Source organism: Rhinolophus ferrumequinum, chromosome 9, assembly GCF_004115265.2.
Source record: "Rhinolophus ferrumequinum isolate MPI-CBG mRhiFer1 chromosome 9, mRhiFer1_v1.p, whole genome shotgun sequence".
NCBI lineage: Eukaryota > Metazoa > Chordata > Mammalia > Chiroptera > Rhinolophidae > Rhinolophus > Rhinolophus ferrumequinum.
The window spans coordinates 11,291,249-11,303,595 of record NC_046292.1 but is presented as its reverse complement, the minus strand read 5'-3'; the positions used below and the strand labels follow the sequence as shown (position 1 = coordinate 11,303,595).

At 52.2% G+C, this 12,347-nt stretch overlaps 1 protein-coding gene across 1 annotated transcript in view; it reads right to left on the bottom strand.

The window, feature by feature from the left end:
• PADI1 (peptidyl arginine deiminase 1) overlaps positions 1-11,184 on the bottom strand; it is a 35,788-nt gene extending 24,604 nt beyond the window's left edge. The window contains exon 1 of the mRNA XM_033115687.1: positions 10,993-11,184. Within this exon, the coding sequence (XP_032971578.1) occupies positions 10,993-11,084 (92 nt within the window). The 5' untranslated portion in view covers positions 11,085-11,184. The remainder of the gene's footprint in view (positions 1-10,992) is intronic.
• Positions 11,185-12,347: the final 1,163 nt, after the last annotated feature.

The window sequence follows — 12,347 nt, the reverse complement described above, 5'->3', positions numbered from 1 at the left end:
TTTCCACGGCATCTCTGTGGTCTGCCCCAAGGTGGCTTCCTGACCCCGTGGCTCCCTACCCCTCACGCCTGCAGAGCCAGCTCCTTGCTCTCCCTGCAGCGTGCCCAGCTCACTCCCGCTTTAGGCCCTCTGCATTTGCAGTTCTCCTCTTTCCTCACAGACATCCCAAGGGCCACTCCCTCAATTCCTTCTCAGAGAGGGCTTCCCTGACTGCCCTAGTAAGACTGTGACGCAGGTGACGCCATGAACCCCACGCTCCCTAACCCCGTGACCCGGCTTCATTTCAACCCATGGCACTTGTCACCTGACATATTATGTTGAATTCATGTATTTTCTATGACCCATCTCTCCCATTTCTCCCTTTAGAATGCAGCAACTTTTTATGTTTTACTCTCTCTGGCACTACTGTCATCTCCACAGCCAGCTCAGTGGCTGACATGGACCAGGACACCACAAACGCTTATTTTATGGGTGAGGACCGGGCAAGCCAGAAATGTGGGCTGGCTCTCCCAGGATGGCCCAGCTGGGAGGTGGCAGAGCTGAGATGGGACTCCCATCTGCCTGGCCCCAGAGCTCTTGCCCACACATCCTGAGAGCAAGTAGGCACGAGCCCAGGGCACCCAGCTGGTGGCATAATGGTTTCCATCTGGTGGGAGACCCCTGACCACCCCACCCAGGAATGCCATCACCAGACACAGCTCTTTTGAGGGGTGGGGAGTTCCAGGGAGTCAATCCCCAAGTTTGGTCACACGTTGACATTTCCAAGTCACGGCCCGGGCCACACAACCCCCTATTTGAAGTCTTGGTAGAAAATAGTAATAGCAACAACAACAACAACATTGATAATGATGATGATGATGAAGACGATGATGGAAGAAGAGGGGGGAAAAGGACTGGTACAATTCCTCGGGGGCCCTCAGGACCTTCCCAGCCTGGCCCGCCTTCCTGCCCCACACCTTCCTGCTCAGTAGTTCACCCTTCTCTGGGGTGCTAGGATCCTGGTCTCAGCTTCTTTATCCCCTGCAGGTGCCAGGTGAGTCCCTACAAGGACAGGACGGGTCTTGGGCGAAAGTGGCTTCCTGCAGGAGACACCTAAAGGTCAGGGCTGAGGCCCAGGTCTCATCTGCCCTCTGGGGGGGGCCTGTCTGAGTCCTGGCCCCACAGCCTTCAAGGTCCCCCCCCCCCCCCGATAATCCCATCCAAGTCGCTGCTCTCATGCTGCCTCTCAGGGTGAAAAAGACGCGTGAGAGCTGAGGCCGCCCCAGCAGGAGCTTTGCAGACTGAAGGAAGGGGCTGTGGTTTCCTGCCCGTGCCCATGCTTGGCAGGCTGTGCCAGACAGGCACTTGGCTGCCTGGGCTTTGGGGTTCACACTGTCTCTCCTCTCAGCCTCCTGGATCTGTGGGTGGCGGCCACAGATTAAGGGCTGATCTTGGGGGGCAGGTCGAACAGGCAAGAGTGGGAGTTTGGGGTGAGCCCCAGGGTGCCCCCCAGTGGGCTTTGTTTTACCAGCTCTCTGAGCAGCTCGGAAGGAGCCTCCCAATCTTCCCCTGCTGCATCACTTTGGTGGAGTCTTGTGGTGCAGCCCCCAGACACAGCCAAACCCCATAATCAGCCCTGGCTTGTCTCCAAACTCACGGTCACGCCGAGTAATGGATTGGAAAACACCCCTTTAAATGAAAGGAACTACAGTCATTACCACCCAAGGAGACAGAAGCCGCCCTGGCAGTGTGATCATCTGTAATCATCATTATTGTCTTTATCATTATTTCCAGGCTTATGCTGATGAGCCGGTGCCCTCACCTTGCCCTCTGCCCCCCCAGTGCCTTTCCTCCATCTCTGCGGGGGGTGAGGGCGGGGAGATGTGAAAGGGGACAATCTTTTGCATTCTTGAGGACCTACTTCAAATGCCACCTCCTCCGTGGAGCAGGCTGTGGGCTTCCACAGAGCGTGGCCTCAAATCCAGTCATGTAAGTGCTCTGAGCCTCGATTTTCCTCCTCTGTAACATGGGTATAATCCAAAGAGCTACTTCCTAGGGCTTTTGGGGGAGTCCATGAATTGATGCATTTAAAGTGCTTGGCATGAAAGTCAGTTTGGGGTATATAAACGATAATGTTGTAAAGATTTTGCAGGGTATCCGACACTTGTCTTATATAGACACTTGTCTTATTAGGGAGACCACTTCAGGGATGGTGTAGCTGCCTGATCACTGCACTGTACACCTGAAGCTGAAGCTGAACAATAATGACTGTCAACTATAATTTTATATATATATATAGTCACAAGAAGCGGAGTACAGCATTAGGAATAGAGCCAGTGGAAATGTAATGGCTGTGTACGATGTCAGAGGGGTAGTGGATGGGGGAGGGGGTTGTCACTGTGTGAGGGATATAAATGATAAATGTCTAACTAGTACCTTGTTTTATGCACCTGAAACTAATAAAAAATAAAAAATAAAGTGCTTAAGGTACTTAAGAAGTATTAGATGCCACCATCGCCGTTTCTATTACTCTCCCCTCCAACAGCTCAGCCCACTCGGGCCAGAACCCAGAACCCCGTGTCCTTTCCTCTGTCCCCACAGCACTGGTTCAGATCCTCCTTGGGGCCCCTTCACAGTCCGTCTGTGCCAGCCAGAGCAGCGTCCTGCCTGACTCGTCCTGCCACGTCCCCACACCCGTGCCAGGGCAGACCTAATGTACCAGGTTAGTAAAGAGGCTGCAAGGAGAATGGAGTCAATTCTTAGAGAAGCTCCCAAGAGGAGGCGAAAAGGGTAAAGATGGGGAGTTGCAAAATCAACAGGTAACTCCCAGCCACGTCTACTTGCTTTGGCAAGGTATATGAAGGCACAAGGCTAGAATGTCTCGCAGGTAATATCGGGGTGGGGCCTATCGGAGTGGCGTTTTCAAGCGCCTACTATATATGCCAGGCACGTGTTCAACTTTTGATACCTGTGGTCTTATCTACACTTCACAACACCCCTCCCATCTCCTCTTTGAGCAGATGAGGAAATCCTCTCAGACAGGTGAAGGAACTTGCTAAGGTCACACCTGGCGTAGTGGGGAGGAAGCAACAGGTTTGTCTTCTGTTGTATACTATCCTGGCTCATATTAAAATGAGTGTGTGTGGGGGCCGGCCCGGTGGCTCAGGCGGTTGGAGCTCCGTGCTCCTAACTCCGAAGGCTGCTGGTTCGATTCCCACATGGGCCAGTGGGCTCTCAACCACAAGGTTGCCAGTTCAACTCCTCGAGTCCCGCAAGGGATGGTGGGCAGTGCCCCCTGCAACTAAGATGGAACACGGCACCTTGAGTTGAGCTGCCTCCCAGATGGCTCAGTTGTTTGGAGCACGGACTCTCAACCACAAGGTTGCCGGTTCGACTCCCACGAGGGATGGTGGGCTGTGCCCCCTGCAACTAGCAACGGCAACTGGACCTGGAGCTGAGCTGCGCCCTCCACAACTAAGATGGAAAGGACAACTTGACTTGGAAAAAAAGTCCTGGAAGTGCACACTGTTCCCCAATAAAGTCCTGTTCCCCTTCCCCAATAAAATCTTTAAAAAAAAAAAAATGAGCGTGTGTGCCCTGAGCCTGCCTCCAGTAGGACCAGAAGATGTAGGAAAGAAAAAAGAAAGAAAACGTTGAGATTTGTAGTACAAATTCTTCCATGTGCTTCCTTGAGAGCAGGCAGGGGAGGCCTCAGGCAGGATTTAGGGGCACCCAGGCAGGAAAGCCATGTCCCTTCCCCCCATCAATGTACCTAAACCTTGCTGGGTAAGGCTGGTACAGGACAAGAGGATGGCACCCATGACCTGGCCTCTGCCTGCCCTAAGACAATGAGACTGTGGAGTGCCTGCCTAGGCCTTGGCTCAGAGACGAGTCTCAAAGGTGATCCTCCTCAGCCCCCTGCCCAGCACAGGACTCCAGGCTTGAACACATCCCGTGACAGACAGCTCACTACCTCACACTCCTCGATGCATCGAAAACTCAGGTAATTAGAAAGCTTTTCCTTTTTGTTTGGCTGGAACCTGCCTCCCAGGAGCTTCCACCCACTGGGGCTCTGCAGACAACACCTTATCTCAAGTTTCTCATGTGGTTTCTAGGGTGAGGAAAGGCAGCTGTCATGGTGAAGTTCCTTCCATGCCATCCACCCTACCTGCCACTTGGACTTCACCAGCCCTTAGGGACTAGGGTCTAGGCAGGGAGGATAGAATGGTGCTGGCCCAGCCTCCAGCTGGGTGGGTGGGTATGGGGGGTGGCAAAGGACCTGTGTGCCCTGAAGTTTCGCCCAGGGCACTGTGCTGGGGAGAGGCAAGGGCAGGAAGGGAGAATAACCTCGAATTGGATGGGAAGGCAAGCCGGTAGGCAGCCCTTGAGCAGACCAGGCCAGCCACGCCTGTGGCTCACATTCCCACCTGGCCAACCACCTGCCTGACAGGATCCCCTGAGGTGCCACCCTCCAGGTGTCCTGGACTTGAAGATCCCTGAACTGAAGCCCCAGGAAGTGCCATGGGACCACCCAGCAGGGTCCAACAAATCCTCTTTGGTGCAGCCAGCTCTGTGGGTGCTTCTGCCTGGAGCTGAGACCCACCAGGGCCGACAGGCCCACAGAGCTGGCCGGCCCCCCACGGGCTCCAGTCCTAAAGGATGGCAGCTCCCCAGAAGCATACGGGGCTCCTGTTACTGCTGCCGGCTGTTCTGCCTCAATATGCATTTCCTGAGCACCTACTGTATGTCAGGCACTGGGCACCGGAAAAGAGAGATGAATCACCCCAGGGTGACAAGGGTAGGGCCCACACGGGGCAGGTACATCACAGCCTACAGCATGCTTTTACTTCATTCCAATTCCATCCCCATGGCGCCTGTATGCTGAGGGGGGCAGTTACATTCCTCTCCCCATTTTACAGAAGATGAACTGAAATTCAGAGGGAGGTCACATTACAAGGTGACAGTGGCACAGCAGGGATTTTGGGTCTGAATCCAAAGCTCATCCTCTGCCCTGCCCCCACTCTATACTTCACACTAACACAGCAACATAGAAAATTCCCAGATCAGAGTCTCTCAGCCTCTCTGTGCCTTAGTTTCTTCGTCTGTAAAATGGGGATCACCGTCCCTACCTCAAAGGCTTGTTGTGAGATCTAACTGAGATAATTCAGTGAGCACTGGAAGCATGTAAGTCAGTGCTGCCATCATTGTCATTACTGTCACAAAGGGTATGGGGGAGCAGGCAGGCGCTGGGGAAGACAGAGGGTCAGTGGAGAAGAGGATTCTTGCACCTCCCTTCACCCTCCGACCTGACCAAGAAACCTGATTAGCTATGAGATTTTCAGCATCCACATCTTGAAGGTTTTTAGCTCCAGACTAAGATGGGAACCACTCATGGACCGTATCATCTCCGAGTGCCAGAGCCCAAAACGGAGCTGGACACAGAGCAGGTAGCCAGTAACGTTTGTTAAATGACTGCAGTGGGGTAAAGGCCACAGAAGGTGCAGATCCCCGGCCTGGTGTGGCTTTCTCCTTGGTCTTCCCAGGGGTTGGCTGTGGCTAACAGAGGCCAGAGGAGGGCAATAGCTGACATCCACAGACTCCACATCACTGGCAGGCATTTTCTCCAAAGACCGGAGTCAAACAGGACTGTGTCCTCTCCCTCTCATGGGCGCCTAATGCCCTGCCATTGCTCAAGGAGGGACACACCAAAATCCTGGAAGGAGGGCACAGGCTGGCCAGGCCTTCCTTTAAGTGGACACTTGCCTGCCCAGCAATGGGGGCTGGCCAGGAGGGGGTGGCAGCTTGTAGCCGCGGGCCTTCCCAGCAGAGGCAAATGGTTGGGAACCAGATCGTCCCTGAGAGAAAGCCCTGAACGTCAGGGTCATCAGTCACTTCCCTCTCAGCCACAGCTTCCCCACCTGCAAAAGGAAGAAAAGCATGTCTGTGCTCTGTGGATTATGAAATTCCTCACCTACAGAGTGGGGGCCCAATTCACAGGTACAAATGACAGGCAATATTTATCGCCATCTGGCATGGAAGAAAATAGGCTCAGAGAAGGGAAGTGACTGGTCAAGTTCACACAGTCTGCACACAGCCTGAGCCCCAGCAGCTCGTTAGGACTACTGCCATCCTGTTCTCAGGAGTCATCGCAATGAATCTCAGATCTTTCCAGCCCCACATTTCTGAGCGTCAGGACCACTTGACAGAGCTGAACAGCTGCTTAGAAACCAGAGAAGGGAGTGGAAGCTTCTCGGGACAGAGCAAAGGAGAAGACAACACATCACAGGGAAAGCATTCTGGGATTGAAGAGGAATCTCCACCACTAGTGAGCGGCCCCCATTCTTTGCATCTGGAAGATTCTCTCAGGGTCCACTGGCTCAGGAGAGTAGGCTTACATGGCTGGCCCCAGCTACTGAGAGCGGAAGGGCGGGTCCTGGGGAGGAAAGAGAGAGCGTAAGGGGTTGGAAGGGATGGGTGCTGGAAAGGGAAGACGAGAAGGTGAAGAATCAGGGTAGATACCAGGACCTGAAATGATAAGAGGGGGAGGTGGGGCACAAGGGAGGGGTTACGGAGCCAGAAGAGGGGAGGAAAGAGTGACTGACAGAAGAGATTTCCCCGTGGTCTGAAAATGGCAGGTGGCAACAAGGACATCTGTAGCATTAAAGGGAGGGTGGCCTCTGAGGCTCTCCCTGATGCCCACATTTTATGTTTCAAGAACACATACACTCCCCCATTCCATGTCCATGGCCCACAGCTCTCAGTCCTCTCGTGGCTCCGTGGAACTTATGAGGGATCCAGGTCTCTTCAAGAACCCTCAAATTTAAACTTTAACATTACTTCTGATGAAGGAATGCAATGTAGCAACAGGATGGAGCAAGAAGGGGAGAAGGTCCTCACCTGGCTTAAACCTCTGTCCCAGCCTGGCTGTCAAGACCCGTCAATCACCATCATTAGTGCTGGCATCCATCTTATAATTACCACACGAGAAGCACAATTATGCCTCACTCTACTTCGGTGCAAGTTAAAAGCATTAATTTACTCAATGTAAATATTAAGAAGATATTTACCAGAAGTTTTATAACTCTGTTTTGGGATTTTCAGTTTTTTTTAAATACAGGGAAGAAGGAAGAAAAGGGAAGTGGCCTGGGTCTTCTCTCCAACTCATCTGAGACGCCCCACACATACCCTCCTCCCTGTGTTCCTGGAATTCCAGAAATCTCTGATCCAAAAGGTCTCTTTTGCATTGATGCTTTTGCAGAGCTGGGGGAGGTTTGGGGAGAATCCAGGACAATGTCCCCATCTCCCGCCCAGCCAGACTTCTCTTCCATTCCCTAAGAATAAAACGATCATTATGGCTTCCAGCCTGGGGCTCTGGTTCTGGCCTTTGGGCAGACAAGGAGGACGAGGCTGGACCACTCATAAATTCCTCACACTGCCCAGCCCCTCTTTTTTGGCATGAGTCCTCTGGGACCAACCTCCAAGCAAGGATGGGCCAGCTACGGCAATCTGGCCAGATGCAGGGGGTCAGGGTGGTGAGCTAGCCCGTTGGGGTGAGAGGGACAGGATGGTAAAGTAGCCCACTGCGATGAGGGGGGTAGGATCTATAGCACATGCTGAGTCAAGAGATTTCTAAGGGTTCCTTGGGCTGGGATATCCCGGGGCATATAATTACCGCAAACACAAATATTTCTCCAAATAATCAGTCCACACAGCACCTGGAGAAATTAATCACTTCCCATGATGTCACCCCCACACGCACATCTCCACTGGCTCTCCTGGAGGGCTCAGACTCTGGGCAGCTCAGGTGACTGGCATACCTCCTCTTCTGGGGGGCGTCCCCCCTTCTACTAGCAAGCCTAAATAGAAACCCCTTGCTTGACCAGAGCTGGCAAGGCAACTAGCAATGGGGTTGGGGAGACCCAAGTTTATTATCAAGTGTAGCCCCTTCCTCCTGGCCAGTGCAGTCCCTGGAGTGAGCTTCCGGTTGACAATGCTACACCCTCTTCTTCCACCTGTCTTGACAATTCCACGTCCCCCTTTTTGTACCTGTGGCAGACTGCCCTGGCAGGAAGTTCTTCTAAGGTCTACTTCTAAACCAATCAGAATAAATCAATGCAGGATAAACTTCTGTTTTCTAGTTTAGAGACACTCGGTGGCTGTGGCCCTTGGGTAGATGTCTCTCAAAGTGCTCAATCAGGACGCCTAAGCATCAGCCTTTCCCAGAGTCAACCAGGACACGGCAGCTACGAACAACCCAGGCAGCTTTCTCGTGCCCCGTAACTGTGCAGGGGCCCACATTTGAGGGTGCTAAGGTGCTTGGTGACCCCAAAGGAGATTTACAGTCAGCCTCGTGCTATGTTCCCCCCACACACATCCTGACCTGTCCTCTGCTCCTTCTACCTTCTGAGGCGTGATGGGAAGAACAGATACTGGAGAAGAGGGAACCCACGGAGCCATCCCTGCTCTGAGCACCTCCCACTCCCAGGGCACCAACCATGCAGGAGGCCCTATGTACGAGTGTCTCATTTACCCTCCCCTTAACCCATCAACGTCTGTACTAATGTTTCCCCACTTATCAGATGAGGAAGCAGCTTGCCCAGGGTCACGCAAGGCACAAATGGAACTAGGATGAGAACCCGTCTGTCCAGTTCCGGAGTCAGGCCAGTTAGGCCTGACTTGTCTCCACACCGAACTGAAAAGGATACTCAGCTCATCTTGTCGGGGCTCAGAGAGGGCCAGTGATTTGGCCCAGACCACACAGCAAGTCAGAGGCAGAGCTAGACCAGTACCCAGATCTCCTGGCTCCCAGCCAAATGCTCTGGCCTCACCAACACCACAAAGGGCCTGAGGTTCTCAAATTACCTTCCAGAAACAGCCACCTCCCAGAGAGGAGAACAGGGGTCTGGAATCAGGAAGATGGTGCTCACTAGAGACCTCTTCCCTGCTCTTGGTGTTAAAGCAGGGTTACTAGATAAAGTACAGGATGTCTCGCTGAATTTGAATTTCAGCTAAACAGCAGATTTTTTAAAAAAATACAATTATTTCCCAGGCAATATGTCCCTTTATTCGCAGGAGATACATCCCAAGACCCCCTGTGGATGCCCAAAACCTTGGATAGTACTTATATATACTATGCTTTTCTCTATACGTACATACCTATGATAAAGTTTAGTTTGTAAATTAGGCACAGTAAGAGATTAACAACAATAATTAATAATAAAATAGAACAATTATAATAAGATACCGTAATAAAAGTTATGGGACTGTGGCCTCTCGAAATATCTTATTGTACTGTACTCACCCTTCTATTTCTTGTGATGATGTTAGATGACAAAATGCATACGTGATGACATGAAGTGAGCTGGATGTGCTAGACAAAGGGGCGATTCACATCCCAGGAGGAATGGAACGGGACGGCTCGAGATTTCATCATGCTACTCAGAGCAGTGCCCCGTTTAAAACTCAAGAATGGTTTATTTTAGAATTTTCCACTTAGTATTTTTGGACCATGGTTGATCAGAGGTAACTGAAACCGTGGAAAGTGAAACCATGGATAAGGGGGAACTACTGTGTTAAAAAAATTATTTACCGTTTATCTGAAATGCAAACCTAAAGGGGCATCCTGTGTTTTCATTTGCTAGGTCTGGCAACACTAATGTTAAAAGGGCAGGAGACAGGGATGTAGGTTACAGCATAGAGAATATAGTCAATAATATTGTAATAACTACGTATGGTGTCAGATGGGTACTAGATTATTGGGGTGATCACTTCGTAAGTTATATAAATGTCTAATCACTATGCTGTACACCAGAAATGAATATAATATTGTATGTCAATTGTAATAGAAAAATTAAAAAAAAAATTTTTTTTAAAGGGGGCAGGAGAAAATAGGACCTCTGCTGGCCCCTAGTTCCTAGAGAACCAGCCCTACCCCAGGGCTCCCAGCATGACTGAGAGCCAAAGCCTGACCTCTAGCGCTCCTGGTTGTTTTTCCTCAGCCCTGTCCCTGGAGCTCCAGGCCACTACTTGAGAGAAGGGCAGGGAGGGTTTCTGGGGCAGAGGTTCACCTGAGGCCAGGTGGGAAGCCGGGCCCAGCGTTCATGAAACAGACTGAGAGAGCACAGGTACTGAGACCCAAGAGGGCAGTAGGAGCTCAGATCCCCACCTTGTAACAGCTCCCAGCCCCCACCTCCTCTGGGAGGGGGCTCCAGGCCTGAGACCCCCATCAGCAGGCCCTCCAGCCCTATCTGATCCAGCAAGAATCCACAGCTAGTGTGTCAGAGCTGGAAAAGCCCCCAGAGATCCCCAGGTCTAACTCCATCAGTGGCCAGGTGGGGAAACTGAGGCTGTCAGGTCCCTAGATCTGCCCCCATCTGGGTAGAGCCAGGACAGGGAGGATATAGGCCAACAGGAGAAGTCGAAGCTTCTGCTGCCCTCAGGTGTCCTCATTGCCACCATCACCACCCTCACCACCACCATCACCGTCATCATCGTCATCATTGCAAACACAACCCCAGGTTTTGCTGCAAGTTCTTTTCCTTTTTTAAGTCATTGAATCGTCCCCTAACCACTCCCTCCTGATCATTATCACCTGCTTAGCCTCCAAGAATCAAGTTGCCACACACCCCAGCCCTAGACCTCAAAGAGTTGTTGGCAAGAAATTGGAGGCCGCCCAGGCCTACTCTCCATCTTGAGCAACAGTTCTGATACTCCACACAAATTCCACTCAGATATGAGAAAGCAGAGCCCGGACCCCAGAACCTGGCCCCAGGGCTCAGAGCTGGACCCCTTATCCAGGGGCCTGAGGCCAGAGTCTGACCATGGTGCCCAGGAGCCAGAGCCCCGAGGTGGACCTAACACCCTAGCCCAGCCCTTCCCCAAGACCTCAAGACTCTACAGCCAACTCCACCAGCTTCGCTGTGAGAACAGGTACTGGGCACCCACCCCATTGCCTCGAAGTACTCTGTTCTAGCCCAGCCCTCTGTAGCCAGGTGGGTACCTCTCTGTTCTCACCTGTGAACATCCACGTACGTCTCCACTCCTACCACACACACTGCATAGGTGGGCTTCTTCAGGGACAGCCGCACAGCCCTCCGCGGTGCCATCCTGTGCCCCTGGCTCCCGACCTCTGCACACCCTGTCTCTCCAGCTCCTCTCCTGGACACCTCCTCGCCAGGAAGGAGCGTGAGTTCTGATGGGTCGGTGCTTTTCTCCTCCCTTTTAATTTCACCTTGTGACCTGATTAGCCTGCCTGAGCTAAGTCCCCACCTCCTGGCTCCGTGCCCAGCTTTCCTCACTCAGGTCAGTCAATCTGGGAGGCCAGTCGAGGAGGCGCCAAGGCCACTTCTAGAGAATGGACAAGGGGAGCTTCAGCTGGTGCCCCTGGCGGGGGGACTCAGCTGCCAACAAAAGACTACCAAGCTCCCCATCAGCCCCCATCCCTCTTCCCTAGCTCTGCTTCTATCCTCAAATTCTTGGTGCCTGAACCCACACTGTAATGAAACCAGAGTTTCAGGAGTTCTGTCTATGTGCCAGGCACTGGCTAAGCAGTTTGCAGATCTTATCTCATATGCTAGAAGATCAGGTAGCATATAAAGTACAGCGTAATCAGAGTGCCTGGGCTCCGATCCCAGTTCTGCCTCTTATAGCTTATGACCTTGGGTAGCTCATTTTCCCTGTCTGCGGCCCCCGTGTGAGATGACAGTTGTAACCATAGTATGTGTCCTTTGGATTGATGTGGGGATTACACGAGCCATGTGTGAGAGAGAGGCTCAGCACAGCACAGCACAGCACAAGGACCTAGCATTCACTAGAAGAAATGCTAGTAATCATTGCTAGTATCCCCATTTTATAGGAAGAGAATCATGGCTGCAGGTCACACTGCGAGGTAGTAAGTGGTAGAGCCAGAGCTTGCGCCCAGCTCCAGCTGGCTGACAGCACTATACCAGCCCCCAAAAGATGAAGCCATTGCCCTTGTACCCTGACTCCAGAGGTGGTGGAAGCCACCCCAGGAGCACCCTTGGCCAGCCAGTGGGAGTGGGGACAACATTTAAGAAGGAACCCAGAGCAATGTGCTAGGGAGGAGGGCTGACTCGTTTCTGAAAATCCCCTCCTCTCAGCTCTGGTGAGTGCTGGCGCCCACCTGCTCTCAGGGCGTTTATGGAATTTCATTCATTCGTTTGACAAGCATTTGTTGAACACCTACTCTGTGTTAGACACTCCTGCAGGCGATGGGGATACAGGCAATGGGGATGAACAAAACAGACCACAACCTCTGCTCTGACGGCATTTATATTCTGGGGAAACAGATGATAAGTTACCTAAGTAAAGAGAGTAAACCAGACAGTGCAACAACACTCTTCCCCATC